General features: G+C 44.7%; 1 protein-coding gene across 1 annotated transcript in view; it reads left to right on the forward strand.

Annotated features, from left to right (window-relative positions):
• PSMA3 (proteasome 20S subunit alpha 3) overlaps window positions 1-19,243 on the forward strand; it is a 261,063-nt gene that overhangs the window by 51,100 nt on the left and 190,720 nt on the right. The window contains exon 3 of the mRNA XM_069638091.1: window positions 2,253-2,376. Within this exon, the coding sequence (XP_069494192.1) occupies window positions 2,253-2,376 (124 nt within the window). The remainder of the gene's footprint in view (window positions 1-2,252; window positions 2,377-19,243) is intronic.

Here is a 19,243-nt window from a genome sequence, read left to right on the forward strand (position 1 = left end):
CTTGCAACATTGGGTTTTGCTTTCCCTGAATTGCTTTGTGCATTCTAAAATGGTGAATGTTCATACTTATCATTGAGTAGCTTAAGGCCCTTCCAGAAAGCAAATTAGTTACTTTACTAGCTCTGAACTGTGTTCTACAAAGTAATGTGTTACAAGGTGTATGCTTGTAACTGGGTTGGTTTAGCAAGTGATTTCTGTGAGTGAGTGTCCCTACATGACTGACAGGGTCTACTACCCTAGAAACACTGATTGTATTCTAAAAGAAATCCTAAAAAAAAAGGATTGTGTAGATGAACAAAAAAGGGGGAAATACTGCATCTCACCATCTGCTGCCTCACCCCCCTCCCCGAAGACCCCTCATCCAGGTGATCCTCCTTCACTGGTCCACCCACAGGAACTGGATCCAATAGCGATGGCCGTGTCCTGGCCACTTTGACGAGTTGCCAAGGACTAGCGGGTGAGACACCCTTTGGTTTCTCACATAATGCAGATATTTTTTGAGTTCATAGTTTGGAAGCTAGAATTATGATATTTGGACAGAAATTAAGAAAACATTCAGCTGGTTTTTAAATGATATCCTGGTTACCTTGCAGTGTAAGTAGTCGGACCCTTGTTAATGAAAGGATCTCTTTATCAAGGCAGTTCTCAGTTGACTAACGGAGCGAGCAGAAAGCAGGCATCAGCCCACTATTTCTTACTAATGGGACGTTCATTAGCCATTGGGTCTACGAACCGACTGGATTTGCCATACAAACCTTACCAACTGCCTTGATAAAGACCCTCAGGGGTTGAAATATATGTTGGCTGACCTTCACCACCTAGATAATTTGTCTAAACCTTATGACAATACAAGTAAAAACTTTCATGCGACAACCACAGCAGTAACGCTCGAGATCCTTTTAATTAATAAGGGTCCGACTACTTATACTGCAAGGTAACCAGGATATCTCTTTGAAATTTCCCCAGTAAGAGGTGTTGGGTTTACCTCTTCCAACCTGTGACAACGCAACCATCAGAACAATTCGAAGAGAACTATACACAGAGCTCAGCACCGGAGTGTTCATCACTTAGAACCCATCCTCTACTCTTTACCTTTTTTTTTAAATGGGTGCCCCCTTGAAACTGTTGATAAATGTTTATCTGGGGGTTCCGATTTGCAACACACCCATGGAGACATTTTACAGTAATTTTGTGCAAGCAGAAATATTGAAGAAATGGTTATTAAAATGTTGCATTCGCAAGAGGGGTGGATACAATATTGAGGGGCTATTGCCAGAATATCCCAGAAGTATCTTTCCAGGGATATTATATGGTCTTGTGATATTACCTGAGCCAATGATGAGTTGGGTGGACAAATTTGAAGGGAAACTGCTGCAATCCATCCTTGAAGTACCCTTTTTGGTTCCGTTGTGTGAGCTTGGGGTTCCCTCCATTCGTTCCCTGTGTTTGGATCAGCGTTGCAAGCTCTTTCTTGCAATTTGTAATCCCCCCCCCTCAGCGACTAATTTATTGAGCTATTTAGCTAGACTGTATCTGCGGAAAGCACACTCCTTTTTAAACACAATTAAGATCCACTGCTATGAGCCATTTTGTAACTATTGATGTAGTTTTTGAGGATTTAGTTTGTGCCTAATTTGTCGGTTCTTTTAATAAAGATATCCAATGGGTTTGATTTTAGATCCGATATTTCCTTCTTAAGGAAAAAGGTAAATAATGCAATTTTCTGTACGCTGGGATTTTGATGTGATAATCTCCCTAACAAAAGTATGCGCTCACGATATTCGCAGATATATTTTATATCTGAGTCTTAATATCCTTCCTACCCGTGAACATACTGACCGCTGGACTATTTTAGTCATGGGGTGAAGTCGATTGTCTATACGACTGCTTACGTATGGAAGGAAACGTTGCGTCTTATTGCCCTTAATAGTGGTGTTTAAGTGTAAAAAATCATGATAGTTGTCTGTTCTTTGACCATTATCAACTTTGCATTGAAATTGTATGGATTGATTTTGTATGGAAATATTTTAATGTTATATACAGTTTGAATAACTGACGTTTGTTGAAATGTTGATTCATTTTAATTGTGCAAAAGGTTTGTATTCAGCCATATGCACAAAAGAAATGTAAAAATCAAGGTCCTGTGTTGAATGTGAAGTAGTAACAGCAGTGGGTTCACTGCGCAATCTGGAGCTTGTGTGCTTTCATCTCCTAGCTAGCTCTAATTGGTCTCTTAATCATTTTTTTTGCAGCACGGCAGTTGGCATTCGGTGTAAAGATGGTGTTGTCTTTGGTGTGGAGAAGTTGGTTCTGTCCAAACTCTATGAAGAGGGTTCAAACAAACGGATATTTAACGTAGATCGACACGTTGGAATGGTGAGTCCTTGCATGTTACTTACACTACATATTTTTCTGTTCTCATAACACAATTAAATAGACTGCCACAAGATTACAATAAGATCTATTTGTTATGTGGCCTAAGAGTTTCCTGCATCAGTCAGGCCAGTAGCCTTGTTCCCTTTATAATGGGATGTCACACTAGAAGATGTGCTACAAGATTAAGCCATAATGGAAGCGCACCTGTTCTGAGAGCGAATGTCCTAACCTGCTGCTATGACACAGCATCTCTAACTGTTTCCTCTTTGGCACAATTCTTCATTGTTGAGCCCTTCTCTCTGGACTCCTCAACGTGAATGCTGTTTTTGCTCTGTGTGGTGAATCGAGGTTTTTCCTCGACTCGCACAAATAACATATTGCTGAATCACTTTGTCTGCGAGAGGAGTGACTGGTGAAGCCGGCAACATACATTGAGACACCAGCATGGGGAGAGGAAAATCACTCATCAGCTGCAAAGGAAAGGCTTCAGCATCCCTCACAACAAATGGCAGCATAGCTGAAATAGCGCAGTGGTAGAACTGGACCACCTGTTTTAATTTCCCCATTAAGGACCGTGGGTAAACTGAATCTAAATTAATAATCTCATCTACAACCCCACAAAGGCATGAAATAAAATAAAACCTTCTTTCAAAAAGCAAGAGGAACACAGAGCCATGCCAGCTATCTACCCAAGAGGAGCTAAACAGAAAAACTGGAACATACCTCTTATATAGGAGAGTTAATCGGAGCTCATTAATTGGAGCGCCTGTTATTCGAACTGACCATTAGAGTATGATTGCTCGGGGAGTCTGATGTAAGCACTACTTCCGCCAATGGTGAAGCTGGACAGTTGAGCTAATCAGTAGTCGACTAGTGGAGAAAGGACTGAATAAAAGGAGAGCCAGTTCAGTGTCAAGTGTCTCAGCTGGGTACTGGTTCCCTCGCTGGTTAAGGGGAAGCAGTGGAGAAGATGCCTGAAGCATGGGAAGGAAGCTGCTTTGTGCTTGTTAGCTACCTTGCTGTGCTCCAGATGGACACCTGAGAGAGCCCATCTGAGCCCAACGGGGGATACAAGGCCAGAGGAGCTGGAAGACAGACAGCCTGTTGCTTGCCTTTGTAACCTAAAGTTCCCCAGTGAAGAAGGGACTGTGGGCAGCCTAACGACTACAGTAGGGCAAGAGGCGAGAAGCGGTGAGCCCAGTGCGGAGTCGTGCAAGAGACTCACTCCCTTACTCTGGGTGAAGCTAACCCAAGAGGGGGTGCAAAGGAAGATACACCAAGAAAGGGCGTGAGAGTGAGGATACCCCAAGAGTGGGTAACTAGAGCCCAAAGGAGTGAGGGTGACTATGCCCAAAGAGTACAGCCAAAAAAAGGACAGGGAGTTAAGACACCCTGGAACAGGGATGAAAAAGAGAAACTAGAGAAATGCCCAGAGTGGAGCAAAAGAGTGTGTGAAGCCCTGGAGGGGAACAGAAACCCTCAGGCGTTCCGGTAAACAAGTTAAAATGGCACCCTGAGGTATCGGGAGAAAGAGAGACTGAAGTACCCCAAGCAAGATTTTACTTGGAACTACATTTGTAACATTTAGCCATTACAGTGGCACCCGAAGAACTTTATATCCAGTGAAGAAAACCTGTAACAGAAGCAGCAGTTGAGCATAGTTTAGTTGTTAAACCCTTTGGACTTGTTTGTTCGCTTTTTCTGTAAATGTAGTAGGCTAGTATAGGATTTGGGCTAGGGACCTATGAGAGTAGTAGGCTAGTATAGGATTTGGGCTATGGACTCATGTGAGAGTAGTAGGCTAGTATAGGATTCGGGCTAGGGACTAGTGTGAGAGTAGTAGGCTAGTATAGGATTTGGGCTGGGACTTGATGTGAGCGTATGTTAGACTGGCTTTCTGAACCCTGCTCTGGTGAAAAAAAGTTCGGGAGGCCGACCTAGTTTAGAGAAACAGGGAACACTTCTGCAAAGTTAGCCAGGACAATTCAAGGTAGCTTGGAGAGCAGTCATGGCTAAGTGTCAGGAGTAGTGGGGGTGATCTGAGGTCCTGGTTGAGCATACACAGTAGGACACAAGAATTACCCTTAGACGGTATATCAAAAATATACAATTTTAATGTATGTACAATCACTTTTCAGTCAATGCAGTAGAGTGCCGATTCCTGCCAAAACCTGTGAGGAGGGAAAGCGTACAAACCTCATCACAAATGGCCAACTCAAGAGAGAGGATATCCTTAACTTAAGTCCAGCCCTACGAAGATTGGTGCCTTGTACTCGGTTATTTTCGTGCATAAAAGCGCTTGTCAGTGCGTAAAGCTCACAAGGGACACACTTCAATGGGAACAAAAAGTTCGAAGAGGATACTGGAGTGTGAGGAATTTGGTTGAGTCGGAGGCGGCTCTGCTATGGAGAACAAAGCTGTCCCCAACTTTAGGACTATAGGGAGAAAGAGCTACCCCGGTTAAGACCAGGACGACAAAGGTTCCTTTCTGTGTAAAAACGGTATTTATGCACTAGCGGCCTCCGGTAATGGGTATGATTATTCCCCGCCCTTAGCTCAATCTGGGCTCAAACTTTGCAGGTGGTCGCCTGGACTACGAAATACCCTCCTTGGTTGCCCTTCAATGTGTCAGGAGCTGCGGGTGTGGGTCCAATTTACATCAGGAGCTGGATCTCGCGTCACAAATAAAGGACACAGAAAGCACCGATTCAGCTGGTCTCGGGACACTTGGAAAAAAGGCGGGAAAGTCGCCAGCGGTGACCGCCACTGCCGCACAGTGACGCAGGAGCACCCAAGTCTTTGCAGACTGATGGACGGTTCTCTCTCGCGGCCCAAAGCAGTAGATTTGGCAAGAAGGTGCCTTGCAGTGCGAACGAGGGTTCTCCCAAAGTTCGAACTGAAACCCGATATAGCCACACGCAACAATCCAGCACGGGTGCCAAGGGACAAGCTGGTCAGTCCACTGGAGGGCCTAGGGACACTGTCTTGTTTGCAGGGCACCAAGGAGACATTCAGTGATTGGTCCCACCACTCAAAAGGGTTGAATCATCTTTGCAGGTCTTAGGAGATCGAGCACAAAGCAGGGCTCTAACGGGACAACAGCAGGCTCAGGGTGCCAAACCTTCTTGGTTCCGGATAGTCACTGGCTCTGCTTCGTTTCTCTGAATACTTGGCTCCATGATTCAGACCTAAGGGTGATTTCTGGATCTGCACCCGGATCCCCCTCATATCCTAAAGTCCAAGTGCTTGCACCCATCTGGCCAATGAGATCTGCCCCACTCGTGCATGCCAGCAGTGGTCCAATCGGGGACCGCTGTGGCTCTCATGCTCTCATGCACACCAGACATCCTGGCACCAGTAGTGTGGATTGGGACCAGACAGTCCCAGCCCACTTCCTGTGTACCCACACACCTGACGTGCATTAGCCCGCAAAAAGTGCCGACTTTCGCGGGTGTGCATGCCCAAACAAGACTCCCCGGGTCACAAAGGGAAGGCCAACTGACAAAATGGCCAAAGGAGAAGACGAGACCTTGTGGCATGGCCTTGACGGACACTAGCCACAGTCATGAGCCAAGCGCAGTAAGCATGGTAATGGCTCAGTAAAAATTAATTAAAAATCCATGAAAAACTGTCTGCTGCCACCAGTCTACTCCTAGGCACATTGTTGAGTTACCAAAAAAACCTTAAGGGGTGTATAGCGTCCAAAAACGCAAGGACCCAAGTGCGAGGTACTGTAATGTACTTTGCACACTGAAATACTGTTGCCACTTTTGGCAACTGTATTTCAGTGTGCAAAGTCATAAGACTAAGGGAAAGAATGTTTCCCAATTCTGACTGTCAGAAGGACAAGTCATTTTGCCCAGAACCATGAGCGACTTGCAAAAAGTCAGGACGGGAGGCTGAAACAAAGCAAAAAGCTGGTGTCCACAAACAGAGGCGAAACGGCAGTAAGTGAAATTTTAGGTAAGAGTGGTAGCCTAGTATAGGATTTGGGCTAGGGACATACATTTTTGTTTGTTTTATTTATTTCTATAGCGCACCTTAACCCGGGGATATCTGTGCGTATTCAAGTTTACTGGGTTACAGATAAGTACAGGTGATAAAAGCAGAGAGAATTTACAGAGGAAAACTAATAATTACATAGTTACATCATTACAGAATAAGCAATAGGGAGGGTACTATGTTATTCATGTTTTGCAGTCATAGGTTAGTTCAGATTAGTGGTTTAGTGGTGGTGGAGTGGTAGAGGGAGGTATTAAGTTACTACTACTTGGTTAGCCATTTAATGGAGTTGCTTCTAAAGTTGGCAAATGAGTTGGATTTTTCTTAAGGATGGAGGGAGCGAATTCTCGCCAGATTTTTGTAATTTTTATCTTGGGACTATTAGGCCGAGTGTATTAGATGACCTGGTGGTTTGAGTAGATGGATTTAATTTGCATTTTTCTGTGAGATGCAGGGGGGGCGCTTGATTTAGTGCTTTTATACGTGAGGGACATCATTTTGGGTTGGATCTTGTCCTTTATTGACAGACAGTTATATTGTCTACTTGTTTCAGGTATGTGAGCTCTCCTTGAGATGGTCAGGGCTGATCGGAGTGCAGTGTTTTGCAGAGTTTGTAGTTTATTGAGCACATATTTGCTGGCTCCCAAATATAGTCCATTGCAGTAGTTCAGCTTTGAAAGTATTAGAGCTCTGGCAGGTGTAATACAGCTTTCCTTGGAGAGTAGGGCTTTGCATGCCCTAATAGGTTTCCTGGTATATGCCGTGGTGTTCACCTGTTTGTTGATTTAAGGTGGCGTTGAGATAGAAACCGGGTGTTTTTACCTCTTTGGCCACTGAGATCTTGTTTCCATCGATGTTGAAGGAGTTGTAGTCTGAGGTCAGTTTTTTTATGTTGGCTGCAGAGCCTACAATCAGTGTTCAGTTTTGTCATCATTCAGGCAGAGGAAGTGTGTGGCCATCCATGCCTGAATGGTGAGATACATTTTGTTCACTAATGCTACATCATCCTCGTAATTGCCCGACAACTGAAGGAGGATCGGGGTGTCATCTGCGTAGTTGGTATAGGTGACACCCAGACGATCCATTTTCTCGAACAAGGGGTTAGTAAAGATTTTGTACATAGTGGATGATACACAGGAGCCTTGGGGGGAATCCACATGTGATGGGAATAGGGTTGGTTGCTGCTGAGGGGGAGAAGACTACCGTAGTCCTATTTTTTAGAAAGGATTGAATCCAGGTAATGTCATTATGGGAAAAATGGGCTGCAGATGTGAGGTGGTTGCATAGTACCTTATGGTCAACCAAATAAAACACTGCTGATAGGTCTAATAATAGTAGTAGGGCCATTCTCTCATTGTCCTTTAGTTCGTCAATCTGAGCTTTTAGGTCTTGGCGTGGTTTCGGTCCCATGTTGATGTCCAAATTCCGATTGGCGAGTCCCTAGGAGGTGGTTAGTCTCAAGATATTCTTGGATTTGTAGATGGGCTACTCTGTCCAGGATCTTTAGTAAGAAAGGGACTATTGTAATTGGCCTATTATTTGTAGGAATGGTTGGGTCCAGAGTTTGTTTTTTAAGTAGGGGTATAACCCAGGAATCCTTTAGGTTGCTAGGTACTGTACCTGATGTAAATGAGTCGTTGATTAGTTTGGATATGAACACTGCTAGATCTCTTTCCGCATCTTTAATTATTTGTGCCTGACAGCTGTCGCCTTGGCATCGTGTGGGTTTGAGGCAGCCAATGATTTTTTGAACCTCCAGTGTGGAAGTTTTGGGGAATTCCTGGGGTGATTTGGTGTCCGGTTTAGTGTCGTCGTGGATGATGTCTTTGTTTTGAATGGGGTTTTTTTCCAGAGATTTGGAATTGCATAGTGGCTATTTTGTTGGAGAGGACGTTCTGAATGTTCGTGCATCAGAGTTGGTCCTTAGTGCATGTATCCACTGGGGTAATAAGCGTTTCCATCTCTTTAAGGATCACAAATAGCTCTTTGGTGCTAGAGCTGACCTGATTAATTCTATTATTGTAAGATTCCCGTTTAGTGCTCAGTATTTCTTCCTTGTATTTAGCAGATATAGTCTTTAGATTTGTTTTGTTCTCCGCAGAGGGGCTGAGCTTCCAGATAGTTTCTATCTTTTTTTTCCACCCGCAGATTTTTTAATTCAGGGGTGAACCAAGTGTTCAAATGCGCTCTTGGTTTGCTTTTGCGCAATTTGAAGGAGCAATGATATCCAGGGCTTTGGTCATAGAGGAGTTGTCTATCTCTACTAGTTTGTCTGGGTTGGTGATGTCCTTTGATGCGATTTAGTGTAGGGATCACAAGTGGCAGGATTGCCTCCACCGTGATGTTACATTTGTTCCTTGTCTGACATGGAGGTGCTGTTGGTTTAGTTTAGTTTTTTTAAGGGTTTATTGGAAGGGTAAATTATGAGCGTAGTAGCCTAGTATAAGATTTGGGCTAGGACTTTGTTTTGATTAATCCTGACCGGAATATCTTTTCCTTGAACATTTGAGGTTTAGAAAAGGGACCTTAGCACTTCGAGTTTATTATTTTTGTTTATTTTCTTTGATGCTGGCCAAGAAGTCAGACCAATTGTAAGACTATGAATATGATGTCATAGTCAGAGTCCTACTTCTGGTTAACCACAACTGCCAGTGACCTTGCACTGCAGACTGTGACTGGTGATGAGTCTACATGCTATCCTTGTATATCATAGTGACATGGTACAGCCATGAATTGCTACAGTGAGCATGTGAATGCGATATACATATACTCGTATATGATCCTGTTTCTGTCATGTGGCAGATGCATCTCTGCAGAAGCCAGCATGACTTTTGGGGTGAATCCACATATGGAGAGTGAACCTGCCCCCCATGTGCCATCTGGAAGAAGCCTTGCTGGGCCTAGTCCTCCTCCTGATCATGACACCAGGTAGTTGAGGGCACTAAATGGGATATTGAGAGATCCATCCCATTTCTTTCTTTCTTATCTCAACTTAAATAACTTACTTCCTTCTCAACAAGCTGGATTTTCTTCAGAAACTGCACTCCTGTGTGTATCTGATCCTATTTCACGCGCGTGATCTCAAATTTTCCCCTCTGCTGATTCTTCTTGATCTCAGTGCAGCCTTTGACACTTGATCACCCAACTCTGCCCTCCCACTCGTCTCTTGGTCTCTCTGGCACAGTCTTTAACTGGTTCACTTCTTATTTCTGTAACTGATCCTTTTGCCCTTTGGAAAGGTTCATGTTCCTTCCCTCTCTTGCATGGTGTATCACAAGGGTCTGTCCTTTGCCTGGTCTATTCTCCCTTTTTATCTTCATCGCTTCCTGCTTTGATTACGAGTTTCAGGTTCCAGGCACACCTCTTGTCATGAATCGGCCCGGGAAGCTATGGGATCGCTGAGGACACCATTGCAGTTCCGACACGTAACTATTGTGTGTTAGCGGTCTAGTTGTTAATCAACATGTATATCCATGTATATCCAGGATTCAGGGGAACGCTTCAGTGCGTTGCAACCCTGCCCAACTATAAGGTGAGATGCTAGTTCCCGCTTTCGTTGGCAACCTTGACATACTTGGTTCCGTTTCTCTAATGGCTCCTCTTTGCTCTTTCTATCCACATTTACCTTGCACGCTCCACGCTTGCTTTCCAGCCTCCTTTCGCTCCTTCTGGCCGTTCGGCCGCAGTTATCGTCCCGGCTGTGAGTCTCCTGTGGATTCTCCCGGTCTTTGTGGACTCTCCCTTATTCCGCTTACCTGGTTACAGCTATTAGCCTCAGGACAGTGCGCTCTCCTTCTTTTGGCCTATTTTCCTGCACTTCATTATACTTACCTCCTGCAGTATTATGGGCTCTGTATTCCTTATCTCATTTCCGAGCCTGAGCACACAGGTAGTCTGCCTCCGGGAGTTTATCTACTCCACCCATCCTTCATTGGACATTTGGACCAACAATCTCATTGGCTACCCAGTCACCCAACTGAACCTGCCTGCCCCCGCAAAGGACACCAGGGCCTTTCTGCCTGTTGGCTTTTCTTTGGACCGGGGTTGGCTCCCCGTAGCCCCCACTTCCGGGCTATTTGCACATTAGGCAAATAGGCAAAGTGGCCTCTGGGGGAGCCCGTCCTTACCTCTTACAGAAGAAGGGAAAGTAGTAGACAGCACCTCGGAGGGGACAGAAGCTCCTCTGAAACACCAGATGTGGAGTCTGAGGGAGAAGCTTGCATAGTTACTAAGAGTCAATCCATAGATTCTGAGACCTCTATGCTGATGATACCCAGATTCTTCTTTCATTTCCCTCCCTTTCAGACTCTTCATGATCATCTTTCCTTTTGTCTTTCTGGATGTGTTCCTGCTTTCTGGTTCTCAACTCGAAGAAAATGGAAATCTTGTTAATCCCTGCTTCCTCGCAGTTTCTCCCCCCCCCTCTCCTACTTTCCTGCACTGCACCTCCCGTTTGTCCTCTGAAGCGCAGAATCTGGGAGTCATCTTTGACCCTCCCCCTTTCTCCTTTCAAACACACATCTCGTCTGTATCCCGCTCCTGCCACTTCCATCTGTTCAACATCGGAAGAATTTGCTATCTGCTCACCTTCTCTTCAACCAAAACTTTGCTCCAGTCTCTGGTTCTCTCTCGTCTCTATCACTGCTCTTCACTTTATGTTGGCCTACCCAACTGTCTTTTTTCCTCTCCGCTCTATCCTGCACTCTGCAGTTAGGACTCTGTTTGGTCTTCATCCCTCTGTTCACATTTCACCTTACCCACCTTAAATGGTTCTGTTTCACCATTGTTAGAAATTAAATTTTCTTTGTCTTGTCTTCAAATCTATTCATGCTCTTGCCCCTTCTTACCTCTGTTCCTTGATTTCCCTTTATCAGCCCACTTGGAATCTCCGGCCGTCTTCTCAGTTTCTCCTTTCTGTTCCCTGTCCGCCTTGCGCCGCCTCTCGCATTTGCCCATTTCTACGTCTTTCCCCAAAAATGTGGAACCCTCTCCCCTTTTGAAATTCACTCTTGACCCTCTCTCTCCCCCTTTAAAAAACAGCTCAGCTCCCATCTACTCATCTTTCCTTTATTATTCTTGGTCTTTGAGCCTCAGCCCCTATTGTAAATGATTTTCTTCAGATAAAAGTGCTATATAAGCACCGCAAATAAATAAAAACAAAACATTCTCTGGCAGAATTTCCTGAGCATCTTTGCTCGTCCCCCCCCCCCCCCCCCCAACTAGTCTACTTTTTAAGGAGACCTGATCAAGGACCTAAATCTCCCTTGTTCTCCGGCGAACCTCAGAATTCAGGTCTCCCACAGCGCCTCCTTTTCTCTGAGCCAGTCTTCTTACCCACCTGGCTGTGTGAGCTCCTGTGTACATTTAGTAACTGGCCCAACATTGTTCTATTGTGTCAGATACAGATTGTTAGGACAGAATGCACATCAAGGGATTGTCTGTACACACTTTGTGGGTCCCATTTAGAGTACATTTCCCTTTGTTAGTGAAGTTCTCCAACTGTGAGTTCCTCAGCACTTTTTGCTGGACTCTTGGATTTCTGACTGATTCTCCTGAGGAGTGGGACCCTTTTTCGCTGCACTCACTCATTCTTTTGCTCTGTTCTTGGTAGCCCTTTTTACTTCTGTTTTGATGTCCCTCTTTTCTGGGATCTACCCAGTGCTCCAGATAAGATTTTGAGGTGGGAGTATTTTACTCCCTGTTTTTAAACTTTGAGAGTAAATGTGATTTTAAGAGAGTAAAAATGACTTTTCTCCTTTGCAAGAGTAAAATGTATGTGACATCCAGCGACGCATGCACAAACTGTATGGAAATCCTTACCGTACGGCAGCTTTCTGCATTGTGACAGAATACACCTTTTATTATTTCTCTAAGGTCTGGCCATTTGATCTCTCCTGTATATATTTAAATGTTGAAATCACAAAAACCTAGCCGGCTTCAGAGAAATACATTCTGTTTCAGATGTGGCTTGCAATTACATCCATGTAGATAAAAATCAAACAAAGCCTTCTGGTTTCTGTCAACCTGACCTTTGCAATGCCCTGTGCTCTAAACCTGTGTGTAAATGTACGCAGGAAAATAATAAAGCTGTCGTATTTGCAAGATTTTCATGCGTAAAAAAGCCTAGTACGCACCTTATCTGGAGGCCTGGATCTACCTTTTACTGAGGTAGCACACATCACTTTCTGTGCAGTGTTACTGGAAGCTCCTTGATCTCCAACTGAAGGTTTCTGTATTTTCCTTGGGTTAACAAACTATTACCAGGGCAGGGAGATGCGTTTTATCCTGCATGTTATTTTGTGAGATTAGCACACCCCACTTGATGTGGAATGCTGAGGGGGAAACATCTCCTTTTTCTCACTTCTACTCTTAACTTTTTGGTAACTGTTTATTTATTTTGCATTTGTAAAGCGCACTATAGCCCTCGGGCATTAAGGCGCTATGAGATCGCTTAGGGAGGCTTGATTCAGGGTTACAAGAATGCGGCCCCAGCAGAGACTTGAAAACAGAGAATAGTTACGGTTAACAACGACATTTTCATGAGTTACATTGTCAAAATCATGTTACAGAATGCATAGCAAAGGTTTTTTTAGATAAGTCTAGTTTTGATGGCCTTCCTGAAAGTTGCATGGGAGTAAATTCCCCTGATGGACGGGGGAAGGGAGTTCCACAGCGTGGCTGCCATGTTGGGGAAGCTTGAACCACCCGCTTTCACTCTGTGGGTGGAAGGTACAAGGATTCTGTTGGTATAGGCCACTCTGGTGGGCCTAATAGGAGTGTGCAGGCTGATTCTTTGAGCTAGGTAAGGTGGAGCGCGACCATGCAGGCACTTGTGCGCCAGGGCGAGAGTTTTGAAAGTAATTCTCTCCTTAACGGGGAGCCAGTGGACTTTACTTCTGGCCTCACTGTGACACGTCCCTTTTTTCAGGCTAGTGGCAGTGTACCTTTTACACAACCTTTTGTGAATTTTCATCTCCGGCTGTCATCGCGGCTGAGCTAGAGGACATCGGGGGCACCATTGACCGAAAATAGTGGCTGTATGTGTTTTTATTATTTATATTTAAAAAAAAAAAAAAGTCTAAGCCCTGGGTGGGGGAGGTTCTGTTACTTCCTTTGTGTTCCCCGGGCATCCGCTGGGAATCCTGCGAGGGGTCTTTGAGTGACTAGCAGGACAGGAAGTGGGGAGGGTCAAAAGAATCCCCCAGTCTTTGTCCTGCAGGCTGCCTGCAAGAAACCTTTTCTGTCTGTCCACAGCCATCCCCAAGTTTGAATGGTGCATGTGATATGATTTGTGGGCTCAGCCAGTGTTCCTGCATAAATCATGAGGTCTTGAAGCAGAAGCTCAGTCGACCCCTGGAACAGAAGAATCTGAAGACGACGCCAGCCACTTCTAGGGACCGCCAGAGTCCGTTGAGTAACCACTGCTGTCCTGACCTCCATTTCTGGGTAATAACAACAGGGTAAATTATGGCTTGCTTGAGCCGAAGTAACAATTATCATCCCAAACCGTAGGGGTATAGTGGTACACAAAAGACGGTTAGACGGGGAAAGGATACTTAAATTAGCAGCATACAGCTGCCATGGATAAGTAGTGAAGGTTGGGAGGTCCGGCATGGACGCTAGATGAAGAGATGCTCTGGCCCTCGGATCAGGCACCCCTTGCCCTACCTGTGGTGGAAAGGAGGGGGGGGTTGTATCTGAGGTGACCTGAGTGTGAACAAGTCTTAGTGTGGGGCTTTGTTTAGGAGGGAAGGAGTCGTTGGATGAATCTCATTTTGTGGGGTGGTAGGTATCCACCCAACATATATAGTGGTAACACCAATAGCCTGTTGGAAAAGGCGAAATCAGGCGGCAACCGCCAAAATGTTCTAAGTTGCTTAGAGAGGGAAATTATATCTCGTAGTGATGACTCAAGCACCTTATAACTAGCATGAAGGGTGTGAGGGGATTGGGATTTCCAAGTGGCTGCTTTATTCACCCAAATGTCTCAAAATCCTTTGCATGCGGGTGATTGTCTAGGTAAAAAAAAATAATAATAAACAAACAAAATGTCTAAAGTGTCAATTTTTCCGCATTTGCAGTGCTAGAAACCCATTTTGCACTGGGTTGTGGTATTTAATGTCTTGGTATCCCCTCCTTGTCTTGGGGATATCGTAAAGTATTGTGGAGGGGCCACGTCAGGACGACCGGTTTCGATGGTTAAAAGAGGTTGTGGACTATCTTCTTCAGGACATGGGATCTCTTCGTGTGATGATTAAATCACTGGCTGTCCTTGCGGGTAGGACAGCATACACAGCGTAAACAGGCTACACAGAATCCTGTATTGGGGAAACATAATGGAACATTGCAAGGAGGGCATAAGTAACCTCTAGTTGCAATGTTGCATAGCAGAATGTTCCAGAGCATTCAAAATCATATCACAGTAGCTTTTTTGGTATACAGGGATAGTGCATGTGCTCTTTTTTGAATTGGAGCATAGCCACAGAGTAGAACTTTTTGGCGGTTGCTGCCTGATTTCGCCTTTTCCAACAAGCTATTGGTGTTGCCACCATATATGGGGGGGGGGGATACCTACCACCCCACAAAAAGATTCATCCAACGACTCCTTCCCTCCTAAACAAAGCCCCACACTAAGACTTGTTCACACTCCGGTCACCTCAGATACAACCCCCCCCTTTCCACCACAGGTGGGGCAAGGGGTGCCTGATCCGAGGGCCAGAGCATCTCTTCATCTAGCGTCCATGCCGGACCTCCCAACCTTCACTACTTATCCATGGCAGCTGTATGCTGCTAATTTAAGTATCCTTTGCCCGTCCAACCGTCTTGTGTACCTCCATTTCTGGGTGACAGGGACGATCCAAACACTACTACTTCCTCCCTTGGACTGGTGGCTTTAACCAGCCCCAAAACTAACTGCATTTTGCGGCATCCTTTGGAGAGCTGTCAACTCCATGGTCTGCAATTCACCAATACCCGGGATTCTGTGCCACTTTGCGGTTATCACTATTAGATTTTACAGAAATCACAATGCACTCACCTGTATTGTGGTGTGGACTGCGTCTGAAGAGTGTGGAGTCCTCCACACCTCTCTCCACCCTCTGAAAGATGGTATCAGAGAGTGGGCGAAGGTCTGGAAAACTTTCCTGGGGAACAAAACCCAAAATTCTCAGAATGAGAAAGTGTTGATGGATATGCACGTGTCCTATAGGATAACAAGCAGTTGAATAAACTTCTAGACAAAGTACATGATGGATTAGTTCTTCACCCAACAGACTGTAACTGTAATGACAATTTAAAAATTGCAGGAGAGATATATCTAGTTAGGCAGAGGGCCAGCGTCACCAAATAGCTAAGGAGAAACGGATAACATAAATAAGGGAAAAATGAATAACTAGAAATTAATCGGGGAGAACTGTAAGGCGTAGGGAAGCGCTTTGGGCTGAGCGAGAGGTAGAGCTCCTATTAAACCAGTTAGTAGGAAAATAAGAGCAGGTCAAATAGCAGAAGCTATAGTACAGAGTGCCAGATAAGGATTTCCTCACGGCGTCGGCCATAGAGAGAGAACATGGAATGGGCACGGAATAAGTGGGGAATATGCTGCGCAAAGATCAAACTGAAGTGGTGCTCGAAGGAAAGATGGCATAGGCAAGAGAGAGGAGTCAAGGAAGATGGGGAATAAGGAAGAGGAAGGAAGTAAGTTATTGTAGCAAGTATACTTATGATGGCACTGAATCCAGGAAGAAGCAAACCATGAGGCCGAGTGTCCTGATCCGTTATATAAACTCGGCTGAGACCATGAGTCGGCACCTTTTGCGTGTGGGCCATTTTGAAAACTATACTGTTCAGTGAGTTCATTTATGTGGAGCGTTTGCCCAGCATGTTGGAGGAATAGTTAAGGGATCTGATTCCCCTATATTTCCATTTACGACATATTGGACCATGAAGGGACACGATTTGTGACAGTTTGTGCATGGAGAGGACCAGGCTTTCACGTCATGATCTATGAAATCGTCTCGCACATGTTAGAGCATGAACAAATGAGGCCGGTTCCCAAGTACGATCCAAAGGGGTATACCCCTTCCAGTCTATAAGATACTGGAGGTAGATACGATAATAACAGGAATAACATTCTGCTACTTCAAATTCTGGACAAGTGGTAGTATCCACAGGAGGTGGGGGGTCTTTGGCAGTTTTAATTGAGAAATGTGTAACACAGGATATATGCGAGACCAGGATTTGGGGAGTTGTAACCAGTAGGTTACTGGACCAATGGAATATGGTGAATGGTCCAAAATGTCGTGGGGAGAGTTTGGATGGTACCAGATGTCTGGGAAGTAATTGTGTGAATAACCAAACTTTGTCTCCTGTCTGAAGTGTGGGAGTCCTTTTTGTGATCTGTATTTTTCTTTTGTTGTAATCTCGAGGCAGGGAGGGCCGTGAGTGCCTTTTTGTGTCCTTGTATATCTTCTATCAAAACTTCAATGGCTGGACAGGTGGAGGAAGATGGTGTTGAGGATGGTATGCTAGAGGGATGATACCCGAAAGTGCTGAAGAATGGGCTACTGTTAATGGCAGCGTGATGAGTTATTGTAGGCGCATTCCGTAAGGGGGAGCAAGTTGATACAGTTCTCTTGTAGAACAGAAATAAAACAGGTTTTGATCGAATCTCTGTCTGCCCATTGGTCTGTGGATGGTATCCTGAACTAAGGGCTTGTTGAATACTCAGGGTTTTGCATACTAGAGTCTAATACCAGGAGCTATATTGTGGATTATAGTGCCGGGAAGTCCATGCATGGAAAATACAGATTTCAAGAAATGTCTTGCCATCTGAGCTGCATAGGGCACTTGGGGCACAGAGACTCCACAGTTAACATTATGGTTGTGTGGCCATTAGAAGTGGAGGGGAAGTGGGGGAGTTCAACAATAACATCTGTGGATATTTGTTGCCATGGTCTGGTAGGGAGATCTGGTTTTACTTTTTACTAATAGTCCAAACAGATAATCGGGGAGTTTTAGTTTGTAGACCAATAGTACAAGATTCCACATAATCTCCGACATCCCTCAGCAGGTCGGGCCACCAAAAAAGGGCGGCAGAGGAATTCTATAGTGGCTCAAATCGCATGGTGACCTGCGATGAAAGTATTGTGAGCCATTCTTAGTGTTTCTTTCTTCAAAGCTTTGGTAGGAATGAATAAGTGTTCAGCTTTAAAGTACAGCCAGTTTTCCAAGTCAAATTATTTTTGTTTACCTGTTCCTGTAAGGCGGATAGGCAGGTTTGCGTTTCCTTGTGAATAAGCGAGAGGAAATCGGTCATCAAGAAAATGAAGACTGCTTCAGCAAACATCTTTTCAGTCTGGAAGACTGGACCTTTCTCTATGGGGTTTCGAGATAAATCATCCACCATGATATTGTTTGTTCCGGATACAAAGGTAAAAGTCACCCTGTATGAGGAAAAGAAATGGGCCCATCGTGCCTTGCGGCTGTTTGGTGTCTGTTTGCTGGAGAACGCTCAAGTTATGGTGGTCTGTTCTTTCTTGCACTGGATCGAGGGGGCCTAATAATAGATGACGCCATTCCTGCAAGAATCTTTTTATTGCCAATAGTTATTTCTCCAGAACCGTAAAGTTTATTTCTGAAGATGTCAAGGTCTTGGACATGTAAGCAATCTGGTATTCCGGATCATCCTTCCCTGTTTCTGAACTGCTCCTATGGCATTATTAGATGCATCACTCGACTATGAATGGCTTGCTCTGATCAGGAAGTTTTAATACTGGGGCCGTAGTGAAGGCGTGTTTGAGGGAAAGAAAGGCTTGTTGTACCTCATCAGAAAACTGGGGGATGTTGCGATTAAAAATGAGAAAATCCCCAAAAACATTGTAATTCTCTTATGGTATGGGGAAATGGCCACTCCTTGACACCTTTTGACTTTCTCTGGGTCCATTTGAGTTCCATGAGCTAAAGGATGTATTCCCAAATATGAGATTTGTGATTGATGAAAGGAACATTTTTCTAATTTCGCCAATTGATTCTTTTGTAAGCGTCCAATAGCCTCTGTGACATGGTCGATATGGTTGGCAAGGGTTTTAGAGAATACCAAAATATCATCTATGTATGTGATGACCGAATGTAGTAACAAGTCTGCAAAGAAATGGTCCATGAACCTCTGAAAAATAGCTGGGTCATTGGAGAGACGGAAGGGCATTAGGCAATATTCATGGTGTCCGAAGGGCGTAATAAAGGCAGTTTTCCACTCTGCTCCCTGTCTGATGCAGATGAGGTGGTAGGCGCCTCCCAAGTCCAATATGCAATTTGGTAGAAATGGTAGACCCTCGAATGGCTTCCAAGATATCAGGGATCAAGGGCATGTGATATTTATCAGTAGTGGTGATCTTATTGAGACCCCGATAATCTATGCACGGTCTTAACTTGGTGGTGTTCTTTTTGGGTATGAAAAATAGTGTCGCCCCTGCCGGGGGTCGAGATTCTATGATCAACCCATTCTGTAGGGTTTTCTTTAGGTATTCTCTGAGGGACTCAGAATACATCTTGAAATGCAGAATAATGAAAGGGTAGAGTCACTAATAAATCCACCGGTACTGGTCGATAGACTTGAGAATGGGAAGTGCAAGGGGTATGAAGGCCAACTGAACCTTGAGTTAAACAGTGTTGTATACAATGCTCTGATCCTAAAACGAGAGAACCTGCCGTACGTTTTATAAAAGGATTTTTATTTAGTTCTATCGCGCTCGTACACAAGTGTTTCAGAGCAAGACAAGGGAGGGGAACAGGAGAGAACAAAACAACGATCTTACTAGGCCCAGTGACATTGAGAACGTGCAAGTGCATGGGAAGGGGGAGAAGTGGA

The sequence above is a fragment of the Ambystoma mexicanum genome, chromosome 14, assembly GCF_040938575.1.
Source record: "Ambystoma mexicanum isolate Mex_15411 chromosome 14, UKY_AmexF1_1, whole genome shotgun sequence".
NCBI lineage: Eukaryota > Metazoa > Chordata > Amphibia > Caudata > Ambystomatidae > Ambystoma > Ambystoma mexicanum.